Genomic DNA, 19,467 nt, shown 5'->3' with positions numbered 1-19,467 from the left:
TTTCTGATCTTGATAAATGGTCCTACCATACATCTACTTGACAGAACCAGAGTCCTAAGATTCATGCAAGTGTTCTTCCTTTGTTGGACCTCCCACATCTTTGGATGACCAAGATTCCACCCCTTTACCATTCTTTTTATCTATCTCCCCACCCTTATTCTTTCATCATTGCTACCACAATTTGCTTTTAATCCATGGATACCTTGCCTTCATTTTTCCCATTGTACTCAGTCTCTACTGACATATTCATACACATCCAACCACCCATCCTTTCCATAGCAGTCACTATTATCTTTCTAAGAATACATCTGATAATTTATCAATGACCCCTCTTTATCTATAGAGTACTGCTCAAACTCCTTAGCCTGAAATTTAACCCCTTTCATCCAGCCCCTGCTCCTGCGCTCAGTCTTCTTTCTTACAAAACACCCTTCCCACCCTAAGTTTATTCCTACCCAACTATTTGCTATTCTCCAAGTTTTACCAGGGTCTCTCAGAACCCCACACCTGTGCCATCTTTCCAGAAGTCCTCTTTCCTATTTTTATTTTAACTAACATCCTACATTTTTCAAGACTTAAATCAGCCATCACCACCTCTAGTGAGTTTATTTTTACCTATTCCCTAAGTAAAATGTATCTCCTTTCTTTTATCCCTTCACTGCACCCTGACAGGTTTCTATCCTGGCACCCATATTACTTCATCGCTCTCATTTGTTTTCATGTTGGCTATGCCCATTCCCTCTTACCCTTTGTATTTCCACAGTCTGGAACAATAATGGGCTCCTTATAAAAGATAGTTGGGTGAATAAATGAATGAGTGAACAATTAATGGATGGATTGGACTTCAGATTTCTTTCTGTAATATGCTCTACTTACCTAACTAAGTTCTCTTTGTACATAACACTGGTCTGGGATGGGTTCAGAGTTATGTTGCCATCTTTGTCGCACAGGAAGCTGTCTTCGTTCCAAATATAGTAGCCATTGGTGAGGAGTCTGGGACTTCGGCGACAGATATAGTGGGAGCCTGTCAGGGGATCTACGGAGCTGCATTCAAAAGAATGGTCACCATCCAGGGAATCACAGGTAAAACTAAGAAGGAAAAGGGAAAGCCCTTGAAATATCTATTCAGTACATCCAGCCCCACATCAACCACGTCTCATCACTGTGAAGGAAAATAACATCTTTGCATTCATGACTGTCAATTACTTCTGCAACCATTAGGAATGTCACTCTTAACCTTCTGGGCTTCATCTCCTCACCTATGACAGCATTAAACTACAGAACCTTTAGTGCTTCTTTCCGTTTTAAACCTTGGTGAAAACGATGGCTAATCACTTTCCTCACCATACGATGAACCTACGTTTGATGTTAGTCTATTATATTTTTTTGGATGGGATGTCGGAAGCTCAAAATCCCCTCTACTCCCTTATTTTGAATAGCCCTCCAGTTGCCAGATCTTTAATCTTGTCACTGTAATAGAGACATTATAACTATGTAGCCACCGGAAACATATGAGGTACAGGGTGAACATGCAGTCAAAAAGATCATTTTTGGCCTGTGCAAATTTCCCTCCAGGTTGGCTGCACAAAATGGGCACACGGTTACCTTCCCTGATTTGGTATCCAGGGAAGCCTCATAATTCCTTGAGTAAACCTATATGTGTCTTAGTTTTAAAAAACAATCACATTGAGATGGGATTGGTGGTGTGTGCCTATAGTCCCAGCTACTAAGAAGGCTAAGGCAGGAGGATCCCTTTAGCCCAGGAAGTTTGAAGCTGCAGTGTGCTATTCATGCCTGAGAATAGCCACTACACTCCAGCCTGAGCACCATACCAAAGACCCTGTATCTAAAGGAAGGAGGAAAAGAGAGAGAAAGAAAGAGGGAGAGAAAGAAGGGAAGAAAGGAAGAAACGAATAAGGGAAGGAAGGAAGGAAGGAAGGAAGGAAGGAAGGAAGGAAGGAAGGAAGGAAGGAAGGAAGGAAGGAAGGAAGGAATCACATGGCCCTATAATTGACAGGCAACTAAATTATTATGAAAATGTTTCATAAATGTAAAATTTCTTGAGGTGAGGTTTGGTAGAAGCCTGGTGACAATAGTAATAGAGCCATATTGGATAAAAGAGTATGTAATGTGTTATTTCTTCAAAACTGCTTAGTTTTCCCCCTCTCTTCTCCCATAAAAATTATTTTTCTTTGTCCTAAACCCCAATTAATCTCACTGTGATTTTTGTGTACGTATGTCCGCCTCAGTAATTATTTTAGACATTACTGGAGGGCAGATATTGTGAGCCTAAAAAATGTTCAGTATGTAAATAAACTCAATGCCAGTTACTGAATGAAATCACCTGACAGACTATGGAAATCTGGTAAAACCTATGAAAATATATACTGTCTGAATGTATCTGAGTTCTTGGGGTGGTTTTGTGTCAATCAATTAACAGCACTGATAGTACAATAGCTCTCATGTGCTCTTACCTTGATGCTTTCAATAATTTTTACATATTATGTATTCCACTTAATTGCATAAATTGGGACCATATGCTTCCAGAAAATCACAGATTCTAAGAATCAGAAGGAGTTTTGACGGTCATGTCTGCAGCCCCACCAAATTTCCCATCTGCTGTATTTCTGACAAACATTGTCCCTCTCTGCATGCACACCTTCAGTAAGAAGGACCCCACACTTACTAAGCACCCCCACAACCCTTCACTGAACAAATATGGGCTGTAGCATAGTGGACAAGACAGGGGATTTGAAGTCAATCCCCCTCTAAGCCTGTAATTCCAACTCTGTCATTGCTTAGGTGAGTAACCTTAATCCAGTCACTTAGCCTCTTAGACTGTTTCCTTATATGTAAAACAAGAAAAAAATCTTTATTACCGGGTTATCTTAATAATCACATAATAAAATAAATGGTCTGTGCTTAGCACCTAGTATGGGCTTAATAAATGTTCACTTCCTCCCTTCTTTTCTTTCCCTTCGTTTTCCATTCCTTCTATCTTCCATTTGAGATCTATTCAGCTATTTAAAGAGAGTTTCCATGTCCTCCCTGGGTCCTCGCTTCTCCACATTAAAAGTCCTCCAGTTCATTTAACTCATCTTTATACGACATGATGTAGTTTTGATCCCTTAGCTATCATAGTTTGATGGCTTTTCTCTGAGTATTCTCCACTTTTTAGAGTTCCTCTTAAATATCATGCCAACCGTAGAACCTAGCCCTTTAAGTGTGTCTGCCCAAGAGATATAGGGACTATCACTTCCCTCATTATAGAATCCATGTCTTTAGCAATGAAGCTTAAGTCACATCAGCTTGATTCTTTTTTTCTCCTCCAGTTACCAACACATTATCACACTATTAAATAGACTATCAAGTCTACGGCCATACCACCCTGAACTCGCCTGATCTCATCTAAATAAACTATCAATTTCTAGTCTTTTTCCTGTATATTTAGAATTACCTTTCCTCTCTTAGACTTTTGGATCAATTTTATATTACAAAGTCAATATGTAATTAAGACTTTGCAGATAGAGCTAGGTTCATACCCTTGGTTTCAATCCTGGCTCTACCTCCTGCTAATTATTCTCTCCAAGGCTTAGTATTTTTTTTTTTTAACAAATGTGAATCTGTGCAGTAAAGATTGCCCAAAATAAACCTCATAGATTTCTGTAAATATTTAATGTCATAATTTAATGGAGGTTGTTAATGTCTATGCTTTCCATTGCCTAATGGTGGTAAGCTAAATATGTTGCCTACTGTTTGAATGACTATTCATTTTGTGCTGTTAGAATTTTGAGGGATTCGGCTGGGCGCGGTGGCTCAAGCCTGTAATCCCAGCACTTTGGGAGGCCGAGACGGGCGAATCACGAGGTCAGGAGATCGAGACCATCCCGGCTAACACGGTGAAACCCCGTCTCTACTAAAAAATACAAAAAAAACTAGCCGGGCGAGGTGGTGGGCGCCTGTAGTCCCAGCTACTCGGGAGGCTGAGGCAGGAGAATGGCGTAAACCCGGGAGGCGGAGCTTGCAGTGAGCTGAGATCCGGCCACTGCACTCCAGCCTGGGCGACAGAGCGAGACTCTGTCTCAAAAAAAAAAAAAAAAAAAAAAAGAATTTTCAGGGATTCTCATTATATTACACAAGACTTTTAATATATTAAATGATGTCATACAAATATGTTATCCCTGGAATCTATATGTTCTCAATCCAAATCATTGATAAAAATATTGAATAGTATGGGTAGAAATCTGAGACTTTGGAAACATCAAAAGGGACTATTTCCAGACATGCACTTTAACATTTTGGTTCTTGTTATCCCTATTAATAAATATGAAAATGGAGACTCCAGTAGGTTAAGTTCATTGTTCAATAACTCAGGGCTTACAAGTGGGAGAGGCAAGCTAAAAATCTAGATCTTTTTTCTCTGACTCTAGTGCTCTTTCTTCTACAGCCTTTTGCCTCTGTGAAAATTAATAGGGCAACTGTATGGTGCTGGACACTTAGGAGGTTTCAGAGTTCTGGACCTGTATTTCTATCTGCACTCCAATTTCCAAGGTTTCAACATTTGACAGTTATCAACTGCAGCCTCCCTAATCCCCTGGCATCTTTCCTTTATAACGCCCCACCTTTATCTATTCTCTCTTGATTGTAAACAAAATGAAGACACTCTTCCAACACCTGGATTATAGTTTAAAAAAAGGACCCTTCTGAACAATATCAAACCTTTAGAGCAGATAACAACATTATCTCTAGATCTTGACTCTTGCTTCATTCTGCTCTAATAAACTTAGTAGCTGATTCGTTTTTAGCAGGTCCTTTCCAATTGGTTTCTACAGTCCAATCCCACAGCAAAGCCCAGCAATGTGCCTAACTGCCTAAAGACAAAGCCTTTTCTTTTCTTGTGAGGTTACTGACTAGGCCTTAGAAGAGCCTAAATCGTACCTCCTAGGATAGGACAAAGACTGGTTGGTGAAAGGACAAGTATCATTAGGACCATTAAAAAATGTTGGATAATTACACACTGATAGATTACAAAATGTCTCTCATCCTTCTACACATCTGCCTCATGCTCTACTGAATTTCTGATATTTTTACATTTAAAAGCTTATATGCAATGAATACATGCACTCAGTCTAGTAATAAAATACTGTTTCAAATTAATGTGAGTTATTGAACATTGAGCATGACCTGGCCCCCTACTTTTTGCCCTTTATCTACTCTTCACGAACCTCTAAAAGCTAAGTATCATTATCATCTTCATCATATAGCAGGAAAAAATGATTTGCAAAAGCAGCAAATTACTTGGATATTTTACATAGCTAGTAAGTGGCAGAGCTATGATATGAACCCTAGTCTATCTGACTCTAAACCATGGATCCTTTCCACATGTGCCTCTGTTCATATTGATTCATTTGGTAGCATCAGGAGGCCTACAATTTACAAGAAGGAGCCGGTCCTAAAATGAATGTATGATCTCTTTATGCTCTAGGCACATTTCACCATGCTAGGGGAAATGTCAGCTGATGTCTGCATAAGGAATAAGAGATACTCAGTGAGTCATTGAAAAAAGAAAGAAAAAATACTCCCTTGTAGTACTTCAACAAAATGGTAGACTGTACATGTTTCGGTAGAGCATAAAATTCGGCCATCGGTATAGAATTGTGTTGCTTTTATAACACAAGATAGGAAAGCATATTTAAAAAGACATCAGTTTGAGAAAAAGTAACCATTCATCAGTACTCAATAGTTTCACCACTCACCAGAGAAACAATTCACAACTGCCTATATATTGACACTAATATATATGATATGTGATTATAATATATATATTCATTATTCTATTAGGCAAGTTTTCATTTAGTATGTACATGGCACTGAAAATAAATAGCCTTTCAAAACTAGATGATAGCTAAAATAATAATTTCAAACCAATAATACAACAAAGTAAGACATACAGGAACAATAATAATAATAATTATTATTATTATTATTTTGAGATGGAGTCTCGCTGTCACCCAGGCTGGAGTGCAGTGGTGCAGTCTTGGCTCACTGCAACCTCTGCCTCCCAGGTTCAAGCGATTCTCCCACCCCAGCCTCCGGAGTAGCTGGGATTACAGGCACACCACCACCACGCCCGGCTAATTTTTGTATTTTTAGTGGAGACAAGGTTTCACCATGTTTTATCCAGGCTGGTCTCAAACTCCTGACCTCAAGTGATCCACCCACCTCGGCCTCCCAAAGTACTGGGATTACAGGCGTGAGCCACCATGCCCAGAGAAGAATGATTTTTTTTTTTTTTTTTTAGACAAGTCTTGCTCTGTCGCCCAGGCTGGAGTGCAGTGGCACGATCTCGGCTCACTGCAAGCTCTGCCTCCTGGGTTCACCTCACTCTCCCACCTCAGCCTTCCAAGTAGCTGGGACTACAGGCGCCCGCCACCATGCTGTGCTGATTTTTATTTAATTTAATTTAATTTAATTTAATTTAATTTTACTTTATTTTATTTGTATTTTTAGTAGGGACGGGGTTTTACTGTGTTAGCCAGGATGGTCTCGATCTCCTGACCTCGTGATCTTTCCGCCTAGGCCTCTCAAAGTGCTGGAATTACAGGGGTGAGCCACCACGCCTGGCCAGAATTATTATTTCTTAAAAGAAGCTCCATAACATACCTTGGGAAAATGCACGTGGGAGACAGTTCTCCAGCACATTCTCTTTCCAACCTGGAAGAACCTGCATAAACAAATGAGAGAGAAGTAGAATGTATCATACCTGATCAACAGTTACATATGTTGATACATGTATCAATATGTATAATTGCAAACAGTGGAGGCATGTAAGAAGATGGGAAGAGCTGACGTTCCAGCTTCAGCTGGAAGATTCCAACTAGTACAGACACCCTTATCACCAGGGCTCTACTCGAAGGAAGACATAAACTAGAGGCTTCTATCTTCTGTTCCCGCTCCCACATAACTGTCTAGAAGTTCCAGGTGCAGTGGCTCACGCCTGTAATCCCAGCACTTTGGGAGGCCGAGGAGGTCAGATCACGAGATCAGGAGATCTAGACCATTCTGGCTAACACGGTGAAACCCCGTCTCTACAAAAACACACAAAAAATTAGCCGGGCGTGTTGGCGGGCGCCTGTAGTCCCAGCTACTCTGGAGGCTGAGGCAGGAGAATGACGTAAACCCGGGAGGCGGAGCTTGCAGTGAGCTGAGATCCGGCCACTGCACTCCAGCCTGGGCGACAGAGCGAGACTCCGTCTCAAAAAAAAAAAAAAAAAACGTTCCTTAGTGCAGGATGAGGCAATAATAAATCATTAGCATCAAACTGAGCTCATGAAAGGATGGGAAAAAAACGTCTTGTGTGAACGGGAGAAAACCCAAATCAGTTACCCAATGTGTTGGTTATTGTAGCTACTCAGTAAACTGAGGAATTCAATCATTGTTGTAGACTCTCTCTCTTTAGTGCATATTAAGACACTTCTACTGTAAAATAATGAGCAAAAGACATTAGTGGGGAAGAAATAAGGTTTTGTTTTGTTTTATATAAAAATTTCCAATGTATAAAGACTGTGAGTATTCTTAATTATAGAAACATCATCCATTCGTTCATTCCAGTTTAACCAAAGGCATGGCAACAGACTTTACTTGGGGAAAGTTGGAGTTGATTAATATTCTAAACTCTAAAGCAGAATTTTATCGTGTGCAGAGATGGTGTCAATGGTCCTAACAGACAAGCTTAGTGAAATTTGATTCCATTACTGACAATTAGTATCTAGGACAAAGAAAGGAATTTAGACTTTCAGATTGGGCTGGTTGATTTGTAAGGAGAAAACTGTGGGTGTATGAGGGAGAGTTAGAAGTGGGGTTTTGGGAGAAAATAACAAGAGGAAGGAAGAAACTTGAAACCACTACCGTTTTAACAGCGCCCTTATTTTCTGCAAGTAGCTATCAAAATCATTCAGCATTTTTTATACACAAACAGTTTTGCATCTTAATAGTAGCTGATAAACAATCTCCTTTCACATTTATGCACAGGCATCTAAAAAAAAACGGTGTTTTTTTATTTTTTCTACTAGAAGGAAAAATACCACATTTCTTTCAAGGAAAAAAATGAAGTCAAAATCATTGCCAAAGTGAACACTGGCATTTAAGAAGCACAAGCTACTGACAGATGGTTAATGGTCTGAGTATCAGCAAAATCAAAGCAAGGAAATTGCTAAAAGGAGTCTAATCGTTCAAAAGATAATTGCGTATCACAGTTCTTCTACATTTACTTGCTACTGGTGTTGACATCAGTTGAGATATTCGGTACATCTTGGGAAGGCCGCTTGCTCAAACTTCACAGATTCTCTGCAAAAGACGTTAAAAAAAGGTGGACTATATATTAAAAATAGAAAAATTATGCCAAAACAGATGGCATCTACTAATTGCACTAGTCAGATTTGTTTACTGAAATAATACAGAGATACAGAATTGAAGGTAGGAGACCAGATTGAAGACACAACTTCTCTAAAGTTATGTCTGCCTCTATGACTTTGAACATTTTCCATTGCCTCGCTCAGTGCATCTCAATAACCTTTTTCTGTAAATAAGAACCATACTTTATTTGGAAAATCTAGACTTAAAAAGGTTGATTAGTAATCCAAGGACAATAATGAAAGTGAGGTATTTGATTAAGAAATCTTAATAAAATGACTGACCTAACAGTAATTTAGCCCCCAAAACAAACTTACTTGTATTTTAATCATCTGACACAAATCATCTTCATTATCAAGTTTCAAACGGTGCTTGGAGATTGCTGTCTGTCTTTTGCCCAACAACTTGGACCATTGACAGGTAGTCACAGAGAGTGTTTTTTAATAGCTTTTATCAGCCTGGACATTCCTAAAGAGCATAAGTAACATTGCACTAAAGATAGCATACCACTGGGAAGATTTTAGAACTCAGTTCCCACGAAGACATAATTTAATTTCTCAATTACAAATTAAAAACATATCAAAGAATGCAAATTATGCAAACTTTGATCATTTACTGTTCATCAAATAGAACCAACTTCTGTTGACTATGAAACTTTGTATATAGTATCACTATCCTGATCACTTTATAAGGTAGGACTAAATTCTTTTCTGATTCACCACCTATGGCCACATTTTGTAACGTGAGAACTAGTAATGGATTGTTTTTGTAGCTGTAATACAATCAATCAAACCAGGCTAATTCTATAGCTTCAAGTTGAATATTTCAATAAATATATACAAACCCTATTAGGAAACTATAAACCTGGTTTATAGAGACCTTCAAAGATGTCAGGAGAACTTTCTGGCCTTCCTTGGAAGATCTCTAAATCAAAGCACACATTTACAAATTTCATTTGTTTGGGATATAAAATAATCCCAATGTAATGTAATATATTAGTATGTCACTTGTTCTTTTCATTTTTGATCAATATTGTATGGATATGCCCAGCCCAAATTACCTTATTTTAGTGTTCCCCAAGTATTAAGCTTAATTTTAAGCCTGTAAATCCTGCAGCAGAAAGTAAGGTCTTATTGCTCTATCTTACAAGTGCTTAGAGGAATCTACAGGCAGTACACTGACATTCAATAGAAAATTAGTAACAGTAGAAAAAAAACCCTTCAGTTATAGATCTAAAACTTTTCAAGAAACAGAATCTGCCAGTTCCATCAAAGCAACACATCTATTCTGAAAAATGTGTGCATACATGTTCCTTCCAAAGGGAGTTCCCAGCCTCTTCTTCCAATTGACAAAGGACAAAATTATTACTGAAATATGAAGCTTCCTGTGGTTGACAGTGGAAAATTTGAGGACTGAGCAGTTCCTCAGCTGAAAAAAATGTCTGAATGTCAACAGGTGCAAAAGTCTCTTAATAAAGGGAATCCCACCCTACCTTCTTCTCACAGATGCCCACACACATTGCCGTCCACAGGTGTTTGCAGAGAAGTTTTTGTCTTCAGCAGCCTCTTCTTCTCTTGTCTGTTTTCTGGTATAAATGATCGTATAGTTCTTGGGACAGTCAGTCTTACAACTTCTCTTGTTTTCTTTTGAAAACAGCCTGCGTAACCAGAGACAAAGAAGCAGAATGAGGTCATACTTCCTGTTGGGCTCACATCAGTGGCATTCACACTGAGGAGTGTGGTGAAGATTTCACAGAGTTTCCTGGGCCAGCAGCAGGAAATGTGCAGCCCGTGTGTCAGGCCAGCTGGTTACAACCTGGTCACTGGAGGGGTGGTTTGCTGAGCTAACTTGTCACCTTTGGCTGCAAGAACATGAGAAAGACTTTCAGTCTCACTTCTTGCTCATCATCTGGCCACATTCAGTTATAAGTAGTGCAGAGTAGTGATCTTTGTCCAAATCACTTAAATGTATTGAGGATAATGCACTGATGCTATTAAATTCAGAATACTACTAAATAGCAAGAGCTTGATCTTATGAAAATTTCTATAGAGACAATAAATTTATCTAATGAAGATTGGACTTTACAAAAAAACTGTATAGATGGCATTTTACATTTACGTTATAGTAGAGCTCAAAGACTTGATGGTGTTTGTGGGTTCGTACACGTCTGTACTATTACAAGTGATAAAAGAAATGTACATTCAAATATATATTCTAGCAACATTGAGGTACTACTGTATAGTGGAAAGAGTGTGGGTTTGGGGGTCATATAGACAGAGATTCAACCTGTCTACCACCTTAGCTGTGTGACCTCAGATTTGTGACTTACCCCTCTGAGTTGCAGTTTTCTCAATTATAAGCATAAAAATATACATGTCACATGATAGCTTGAAGAATTCAATGAAATAAAAGAAATGAGGAATAATTGAGTCCTCAGCAGAGATATGCAAGGTGTATTCCTTATTCGTTTTCTGCAAATCAAGTTCTCTTCTGAGGCACCAGCTGGTCAGGTTGGCAAAAAAGTTAATCTCATCCTTTCTTGTGGTTCCCTTTCCCCAAGGTTCTGCCACATGGCAGGATCTTCTGTAGAACATGTTTTAGGCAGAAGAAGTTGTCAGGAGGAGGGTCCATCTAATTTCAAAGTTCTCTGTCTCTGGAACTTCATGTCTAATCTCCATCCCTCAAGTGTGGACTAAGGCTGCTGATGTACGCCTTGTAAATAGAGTAAGGAAAAGGTGCTAGGTTTCCACTACCATGATGAGGCTTCTGTCTTGCTGGACTCTATTACTTTCTTGGCTTGCCCGCTTTGATGAAGCAAGATGCCATGGTGGAGAAGCCCATGTGGCAAGGAATCAAGAGTTGTCTCAAAAGCCAGTAAGGGTCTGATGCTCCATCCAACAGCCAGGAATCCAGCCAAGAACCAAGTGTGTGAGCTTGGAAGTGGAACCTTCTCCAGGTGAGCCTTGAGCTGAGTGCAGCACCATCTAATGCTTGATTGGAACCAAGAAAGACCCAGAAGCAGACAACCCAGGCTAGCCCTGCCCAGCTCCGTGGCCCACACAAACTGGGAGGTGACAAATGGTGTTTCAAGCCACCACATTTTGATGTAATTTGTTACACAGCAATGGCTAGCAGATGCATAGTCCTAACACAGGTCACTTCCTGAGCCATCTGTCATTGCTGACTCTCTGCTGCTTTAGTGACTCCTGTAGAATATAGTCACATTTACTCAAGGCTACTTCTGGTCACATCTGCCTAGATTTACCAGACAGCTACTCTGCTCCACAGCTGTCTGGTGTTCTCTTCATTGGAATTCACAGTTCTCTTCTTCTTCTCCTTTTCCTGTTTTTCTTATCTCTCATCCTCCTCCCGCTTCCAGCCTTGGCTTATCTCTTCCAGATGAGGGAGGAAAATCTTTCTGACTTATTCGAGACCCTCCGCTCTTCCTGTGCCCACAAACCCACTTCTCCAAAGAGTTCACATCAGAAAGACTTTGGTCTACTTTTTTTTTTTTTAAAGATCTGGCAAATATTAGAACCTTATTATTAATGATCATAATAATTGCTAACTTTAAGGAGTGCTTACTATGTACCAGGCACTGCTCTAAGGCCTTTCCACATATCAATACATTAATTGTTATATCAATTCCATGGGAGACGCTCTATTATTATTCTCATTTTACAGAAGAGCAAACTGAGTTTAGAGAGTTGCCCAAATTCACATAGCCAGTACGTGATAAGTAAGTAGAGCTAGGATTCAAACCCTGGTGAGATGGCTCCTGAGTTTGCATTCTTAACCTATAAGTGATAATGATCATAGCCAACGTGTGTCAGCATTTCCTACAAACCAGACACTGCACTAAACACTGTACATACGTAATCTTGTTTCAACCTCACACAGCCCTAGAAGATAAGTGCAATTATTATCCACATGCAGGACAGAGGTTTATAGAGTTTGCATAAATCTTTCAAAATTGCCAAGGGCCAGAACTAAATTCCAACCCTATGGCTCCCCTCTCAATCATCTCTCTTGAGGCCCACTCATCTTCCTGTTGTTTCTCAAACACTAGACATGGGTCTACGTTAAGACCTTTGAGGTTAGCGTTCCCTCACCCTAAGGGTCATAGGGCTTTCTTCCTCCCCTCCCTCAGCTCTTTGCTCCACTGCCTTGCTTCTAATTAAGTTGCCATCCACACCACTCCCTAGTCTCTTCCTGCTTTATTCTTCTCCTTAGCACTTTTTACCAAGGAATATGTCACTCAATTCATTCCTTGTAATAAGAAACATACTCCTCAGCCAGAACATAAGCCTTAAAGGAGCAAAGAATATTGCCATTTTTCTTCATTTTAATAGCCCAAGTATCAAGAATAGTGCTTCCCATATAGTAGGTTATCAATTAATGTTTGTAGAAGTAACAAATAAATTAATTACATCCAGGTAGACTTGCCTTCAGAACTTTTATTCTGTATGTTACAAATCAGTGTTTCTAAAAGCATGTTCCACAGAATATTCAGTCCTCCACTATTAATGGAGGTGATGCGTGTGGATGGGGAAAAGATTAGTGGTAAATTTAGGTACAACAAGTCCTAGAAAACATAGGTCTCTGTAATGGAGGTCACTATAGAACCTTTTAAATGATATTCGGACTTGCTACTATACGCAGGAAACATGATCTCACCATCTGTCAAAATTATTTGCCTTGAGAATCTTTTAGTCACATAACACACATCTCCCAAGACCCGGGTTTCAGAGCTGTGTACTGCAAACTTTCCTGTGCTACAAATCACAGAGGATCTTACACAAGTAAGGGAATTGGAGACAGTGTTTCATATCAGCTCCCAGGTAAAGTCAAAACTGTTAGTCCGTAAGATACTCTTTGACAGGCAGGATGCTAAAGAACTCATGTTAGGAAATGCTAACATCAGTTGACGAACTTGACAAATTCGATTTTAACATACTACAAGCAATGAACAAACATGCCTGCATGCTTGCTTAAATCCCTCATGTACTCATGATCTTTCTTCCTACCCAAGCCTCATCCTGCTCTGGAACTCTGTGTCCTATTAGATGACAACATCTTCCACCCAATCACTCATGCCAGAAAACTGGGAGAAATCGTGACTCCTCTCCATGTAGCTTTTGAACATGGACTTGAAATTGTGACTCCTCTTCATGTAGCTCTTAGACTTAACATCTAAGTCTCCATCTCCACTATCTGCTCTGGGGCTCCAGCGACATCAAATCAGTATGCATAAGCCATATAATAATAGCTATCAATAACGTACATTACATAATGAAAAATATGAACCAGGAAATGTGTGTGTGTGTGTGTGTGTGTGTGTGTGTGTGTGTGTATTGTACCTGTTACCTGGACTTCTGTGCCAACATGCCAAGGCCACTTGGCCTCTCTCCAACACATTCCCCAAACCATGGCCAGAGTGACCTTTCCAATAGAATATCTGATCATGTCACTCCCCTGATTAAACCATCAGTGTCTGCCCTTGCTCCTCTCTCCTGTCAAGTTCTAAATCCTCTTCATGGCCTGCCAGGTCTGGTAGGGTCTGGTCCTGACTATTTTTCAGCCTCATTGTTCCCTCAACAGGCCCCATCTTTCTTTTTAGAATTCAACTGTACTGGCTTCCTTTCAGCTTCCCTAGCTTTGCTCCATCTCAGGCCCTTGGAATGTGCTATTTTCTTCACCTCCCATCTCTTTCTGAAAGAGCTTTTTCTTTGAACAGCCTCTCTGACCCTCCCAGACTAGGTTATGGATCCCATAGCTGTCTGCACATTCCTTTCAGAGGATGCATCACAGTTGCAATTAATGAGCAAAGTTTCTGTCCATGTTGGTTCCTTCTGCTACACTGTGAGTTCTCAGAGAGTAAGGAGAATGCTTTTCTAGTTTGCTATCACAGTTTCTATGATTAGCATAGTAGGCACTTAATAATATGTGAATAATATTTTTTATCATCTAAGTCTGGCTGGGTTCTCTGCCACACATAACACAGAAGGGCCAGAAAGAGATATATGGGCCAAAGCCTGGACAGGCTAATAATCTGGAAAGAGTTGGAAGCTAGCAATTCTTATCATAACAGTTATGCCATAGTAAAAATCAACCCCCAAGTCTTAGTGGCATACAGCAGTAAGCTTTTATTTTCCCACTTGATGGCTTTGTAATATGTTAACTTGGCTAATTGAAACTACATTTCCCAGAATTCCCTTTTTGTATGCTCCTGGTTAAGATAGGCCCTAAAAGCAACTTGTGCAAGATTTGGAAGATGAAAGTGGAGCTGAAGCTGTGTGTATTTTTGGAAGGTCCCCGCAAGTCAGACTTTGCGGCAGCTCATGCACGTTTTCACAGACCTGCTGGCTTGATGCAGGGACTCGGCCCAAAGCTCCAGTCCCTGGAGATCAGTTGCCTCCATTTCACAAGTCCTGGTAGAGGAGAGGGTGTGGCTCTACAGAAAGAATACCAGCTTCTGTTTAGAGCATACCCGGCAATGAGGGTGGAGTCTCAGAGATAGGAAAAGGCCTATATGGCTTTTGGTGATAGACAGATGCGTGTTCCAGATGGTTCTTTGTGGATTCCAGTTTTCCCAGCTCTCCTCTGCTTCCTGTCCATCTTTTGATACTGACCAACTGTCTTGTGATTTCAGGCTCAGCACCCCTCCTAAGAAACAGCCAAACTGAGCTCGCTTACCAGTGTCCATAATTGTACAAGGTTCAATCTCTATTTTACACAATTGCAATTCTGCATCATTCCTAGTAGTTCTGCTTCTCTGCTCAAATCTAACACATCTTCTTCTTCTTATTATTATTATTACTATTGTTATTATTATCTTTTGATTGATATTATTATTATTGATATAATTATTATATCAATTATTATTATATTATTATATTATATTATTATATATTATTATTATTATTGATATTATTATCTTTTGATTGATAACAAGTCTCACTCTGTCGCCCAGGCTGGAGTGCAGTGGCACGATCTCGGCTTACTGCAGCCTTTGCCTCCTAGATTCAAGCGATTCTCCTGCCTCAGCCACCCGAGTAGCTGGGATTACAGGCACCCACCACCAGCTAATTTTTGTGTCTTTTAGTACAGATGGGGTTTCACCTTGTTGGCCAGGCTGGTCTCTAACTCCTGACCTCAGGTGATCCCCCTGCCTCAGCCTCCCAAAACGCTGGGATTACGGACATAAGCCACTGTGCCCTGCCGAATCTAACACATTTTGACCTGTGTTAACTGCAAGTTGACTGAAACTTTGCTCCTTGGGCCATCATTCCTGGAGGCAGTACCCCTTGTGAGGGACTTCCCTTTCTTGCGGCAGAGGGAAGAGAACAGGAGAGCTGTCAGAAACACATAATGGCTTTTAAAGCTTTTCAGAGCTGACACCTGAAAGTTCTACCCATATTTCCTTGGTCAAAGCATATTGCATGGTCAAGTCCAATGCCATCAGGATAGGGAAGTACACACCTCCAGGGGGAAGCACTGTAAGTCATAGGGCAATGGGTAGATGTATATAGCAGAAGCACATGGGGGGCGGGGGATGGGGTGGAAAGGAAGAACTGGGAATTGTTGTAGAATTTACTATAGCCCTCCACGTTGGTCACGAATATGTACATTCCTCCTTTTTACTTTAAAAAAAAAATACTGTATTCAGCTAGGCATGGTGACTCACGCCTATAATCCCAGCGTTTTGAGAGGCCGAGGTAGGTGGATCACTTAAGCTCAGGAGTTCAAGACCAGCTTGGGCAACGTGAAGAAACCTTGTGCCTACAAAAAAAAAAAAAAATAGCCAGGTATGATGGCTTAAGTCTGTGGTCCCAACTACTCAGGAGGCTGAGGCAGTAGGATCTTTTGAGCAAGGGAGGCGGAGGTGGTGAAGCCAAGATCGTGTACCCTAGTCTGGGCAATAGAGAGAGACTCTGTCCCCCCCACAAAAAAGATGCTGTTTTCACTTCATCTTTCCAGAGAACATGCCAAAATCTTATTTAATCATGACAACAGACTTCCAGTCCAGAATCTCATAATAATCTCTACATCAGTTTGGTTTCTCTTAATACAAAGACTTCTAAAACATCTTAGCCTATATGTCCAACATTCAATACCAGAACAGAGATGGAATAACTTCCATCAAAACTTCTCCTATTTAGCAAGACAGTAATGGAGCTATTCTGAAACGGAATGATCAGTTGTTACAAAAGCCTTGTACCCTGTGAGTAGGGAATGTTCCTTGATACAGCTCTGATTCTGCTCCTCAGGGGTAGTAGCTCAGGCAATTGGGGCTCTTGTTTCTACCCTCCAGAAAGTAAAAGTATTCCTTTTCCATTACTCTCCTTGGCCACCTCTGAAGATTAGAGAATATGCCTTTCTTGGGGGCTGAGCAACTTTCTCATCTTACTTTCTGCTTGTAGAAGTTAGCAGACGGAAAGGTAACTTTGAAACCTTTAGTTGTCATAATCTCTTTGATACCAAGCTGCTACCTCTGTGACTGTACATTCTATTAAGAACATATCGACAACTTTTCATGCATTTGATTCCAGTCAGCTTCTTGTGTCAATATTCATGCTTATAACTGTTTTGAGACATACCTACCTCTTTTTTTTCTTTTTTTTTTTTTTTAGATGGGAGTCTCGCTCTGTTGCCAGGTTGGAGTGCATGGACATGACCTCAGCTCACTGCAACCTTTGCCTCCCGGGTTCAAGCAATTCCCCTGCCTCAACCTCCCAAGTAGCTGGGACTACAGGTGTGCACCACCACACCCAGCTAATGTTTCGTATTTCAGTAGAGAGAGTATTTCACACCATGTTGGCCAGGATAGTCTCAATCTCCTGACCTCATGATCCACCTGCCTTGGCCTGCCGAAGTGCTGGGATTACAGGCGTCAGCCACCACACCCGATCCAGCTCTTTGTTTTTAACTGCTAGAACCTTGAGCTTATTGGACAACCTGTTGCTTAGGCATCTGTCCTGTGTCGGGTGAATAATTCATGGGCACGTCTTTGAAGAACTTTCAAACTATTTGGCTTTATGAGAAAAAGATTATGTTGGCGGTATGAGTTGTCATGAGATTGTGAGATCACAGTGCCATTAAGGAATTATGTTACCTACAGGTAATATGGGGGTAGGGATGGGGACTATATATGTGAGTATTTAGAGAATATGAGAATAATTAAATTATAAGTGATGTACTAAGAAAGGACATAGAAATCAGAAAAGTGGCAAACCAGGCTAAATTTGCATTTTTTAAAACTGACTCACCTCAATTCTGTTGTAATAACACTGGAATAGTTCATGTCCAGATAGTGATAGAACAATGAGATTTCTGAGGCTTTGTCCTGCTTTTTAGAATCTACAATTTCTACATCATTAAATTCATTGTAGTACTTTCATTTTAGATGATAAGTACTTTAGATTTGATTTTCTTATAATTGATGTTCTCAAATTTCCTTTGGTCACAAATATTTACATTCCTCCCTTTTACTTTAAAAAATGTTGTGTTTGGCAGGGCGCGGTGGCTCATGTCTGTAATCCCAGCACTTTGGGAGGCTGAGACAGGCAGATCATTTGCTGCTAATGTGTCTTTTTAGAATTTATAGAATATTTCCTGCAACTAGAATTCTGTCTCTCAAAAATGCTATAGGTATATCCCTACTGTTTACTCAGGGTTCATTTTCAATTGCAGCATTTTTTTTTTTTTTTTTGAGAGAGAGAGACAGAGATAGGGAGAGACAGATTATGAAATGAGGGTGCAGAGGAGTCACATTAAGAGAGACTGATTAGCTAGTGGAAATTTTACAATAAAGTCTTAATAAGAGCTTACATTCTGGGCAGCACGAATAGTGTCTTATTCATCTTTGTAATCTCCAGCAGCAAACACAGGGCTTGACACAGCACGTCCTCAGCAAATGTGTGTTTTCACGGAATCATAATAAAACTGGACTATTCTTAGAGATTACAATCATTAGTATATGGGTCCCTGAAAATGATGAGAAAGGAACATTAGAAAGCACCTGCCAATTGTATATCGATTATAATTTGCAAAACATAATTTCTAATTTAATCTTCATTACAACTCTGCAAAGTAAGTTTAAATTTTTAATTTACATGTGAGGAAGAGCAAATCAGAGAGGTATTTAGTCCCCAAACAAACTGGTAATGTGTCAGGTCTAACATACAATTCTTGGCTTCATTCCAGATCCCTGGATCTTATATGGTTTATTATTTTAAGTTGTTATTTAAAAAACAATAGCAAAAAGCAAGTTAATGGATTGATTTCCTTCAAATCTACAGTCTCCTATTGTCTTGAAGACATCATAGTTATAAAAAAAATAGGAGAGAAAAGAAAGAAAACAAAAGGGTGTTTCTCCTTATCCTGGTGAAACTGGCTCAGTAGAATGTTTTGCAAAATACAAAAGAGGAAGTAATCCGATACTTGACCACAACGGTGTGTTGCCTCAACACTTTTACTAAGGCAAACCACCAGCTGTGCAATGCTTGCGCTGACAAATTATCTGCCCCTTCCCTGCTCACTCTCCCTCCTGCAGAAGGGGAATTATTTCATTTGAATGTCCACAATTACCTTGGAGATATTGTTATTGTTTTCTGGTCCTGGCCAGGAGGCCAGACATTTAGACAAATTCTGAGTGACCAGTTAGAGCCCAAATGCTGACCCTGCGCATTCTTCCACACTAACACTTACAATGTATCCAAGTTATCTGTTTGCATGTTTGTCTACATTTCTACATTGTTAAATGTCTTAACAATGATCAGGAATTAAGCTTATCCCTTATGCTCCCTGAAACTAGTGCTGTGTGCTTGGCACATCACAGATGTTCAATACGTGCATGTGGAAAAGAAATGGAAGTAGAATATTTTCATTTGTCAGTCCTTGAATTGAAACTATAAAGCACTGTAAGGCATTAATAATTATAAAGTCTGCATAGAACTCTTATTTGGAGCTTACTTATCCTTCAAAGCATATTTTGAATGTCTCTTCTTCTATGCTGTCTTTCTTGATTTGTTAAGTCAGAATGACCATATTCCA

The 19,467-nt window shown here is 39.9% G+C and overlaps 1 protein-coding gene across 11 annotated transcripts in view; it reads right to left on the bottom strand.

Annotated features, from left to right (window-relative positions):
* Window positions 1–10,169, bottom strand: part of LOC105492827 (transmembrane protein 71) — a 52,923-nt gene extending 42,754 nt beyond the window's left edge. For 3 of the 11 annotated variants that reach the window (XR_011606726.1, XR_011606727.1, XM_011760089.3), the window contains exons 1-4: window positions 9,905–10,151; window positions 8,271–8,346; window positions 6,664–6,724; window positions 877–1,089 (exon numbers count right to left, since the gene is read on the bottom strand). Coding sequence is in view for 9 of the 11 variants with exons in the window: in XM_011760089.3 (XP_011758391.2) it covers window positions 877–1,089; window positions 6,664–6,724; window positions 8,271–8,310 (314 nt within the window). In the remaining 2 variants the exon portion in view is untranslated. Of the gene's footprint in view, window positions 1–876; window positions 1,090–6,663; window positions 7,480–8,270; window positions 8,347–8,729; window positions 8,881–9,904 lie in introns of those variants that run through there. The other 8 variants (XM_011760086.3, XM_011760091.3, XM_071067813.1 and 5 more) reach the window with 6 other exon arrangements.
* Window positions 10,170–19,467: the final 9,298 nt, after the last annotated feature.

Source organism: Macaca nemestrina, chromosome 8, assembly GCF_043159975.1.
Source record: "Macaca nemestrina isolate mMacNem1 chromosome 8, mMacNem.hap1, whole genome shotgun sequence".
Lineage (NCBI taxonomy): Eukaryota > Metazoa > Chordata > Mammalia > Primates > Cercopithecidae > Macaca > Macaca nemestrina.
Note: the sequence above shows the minus strand (reverse complement) of the source record. Positions and strands in the feature narration are given on the sequence as shown.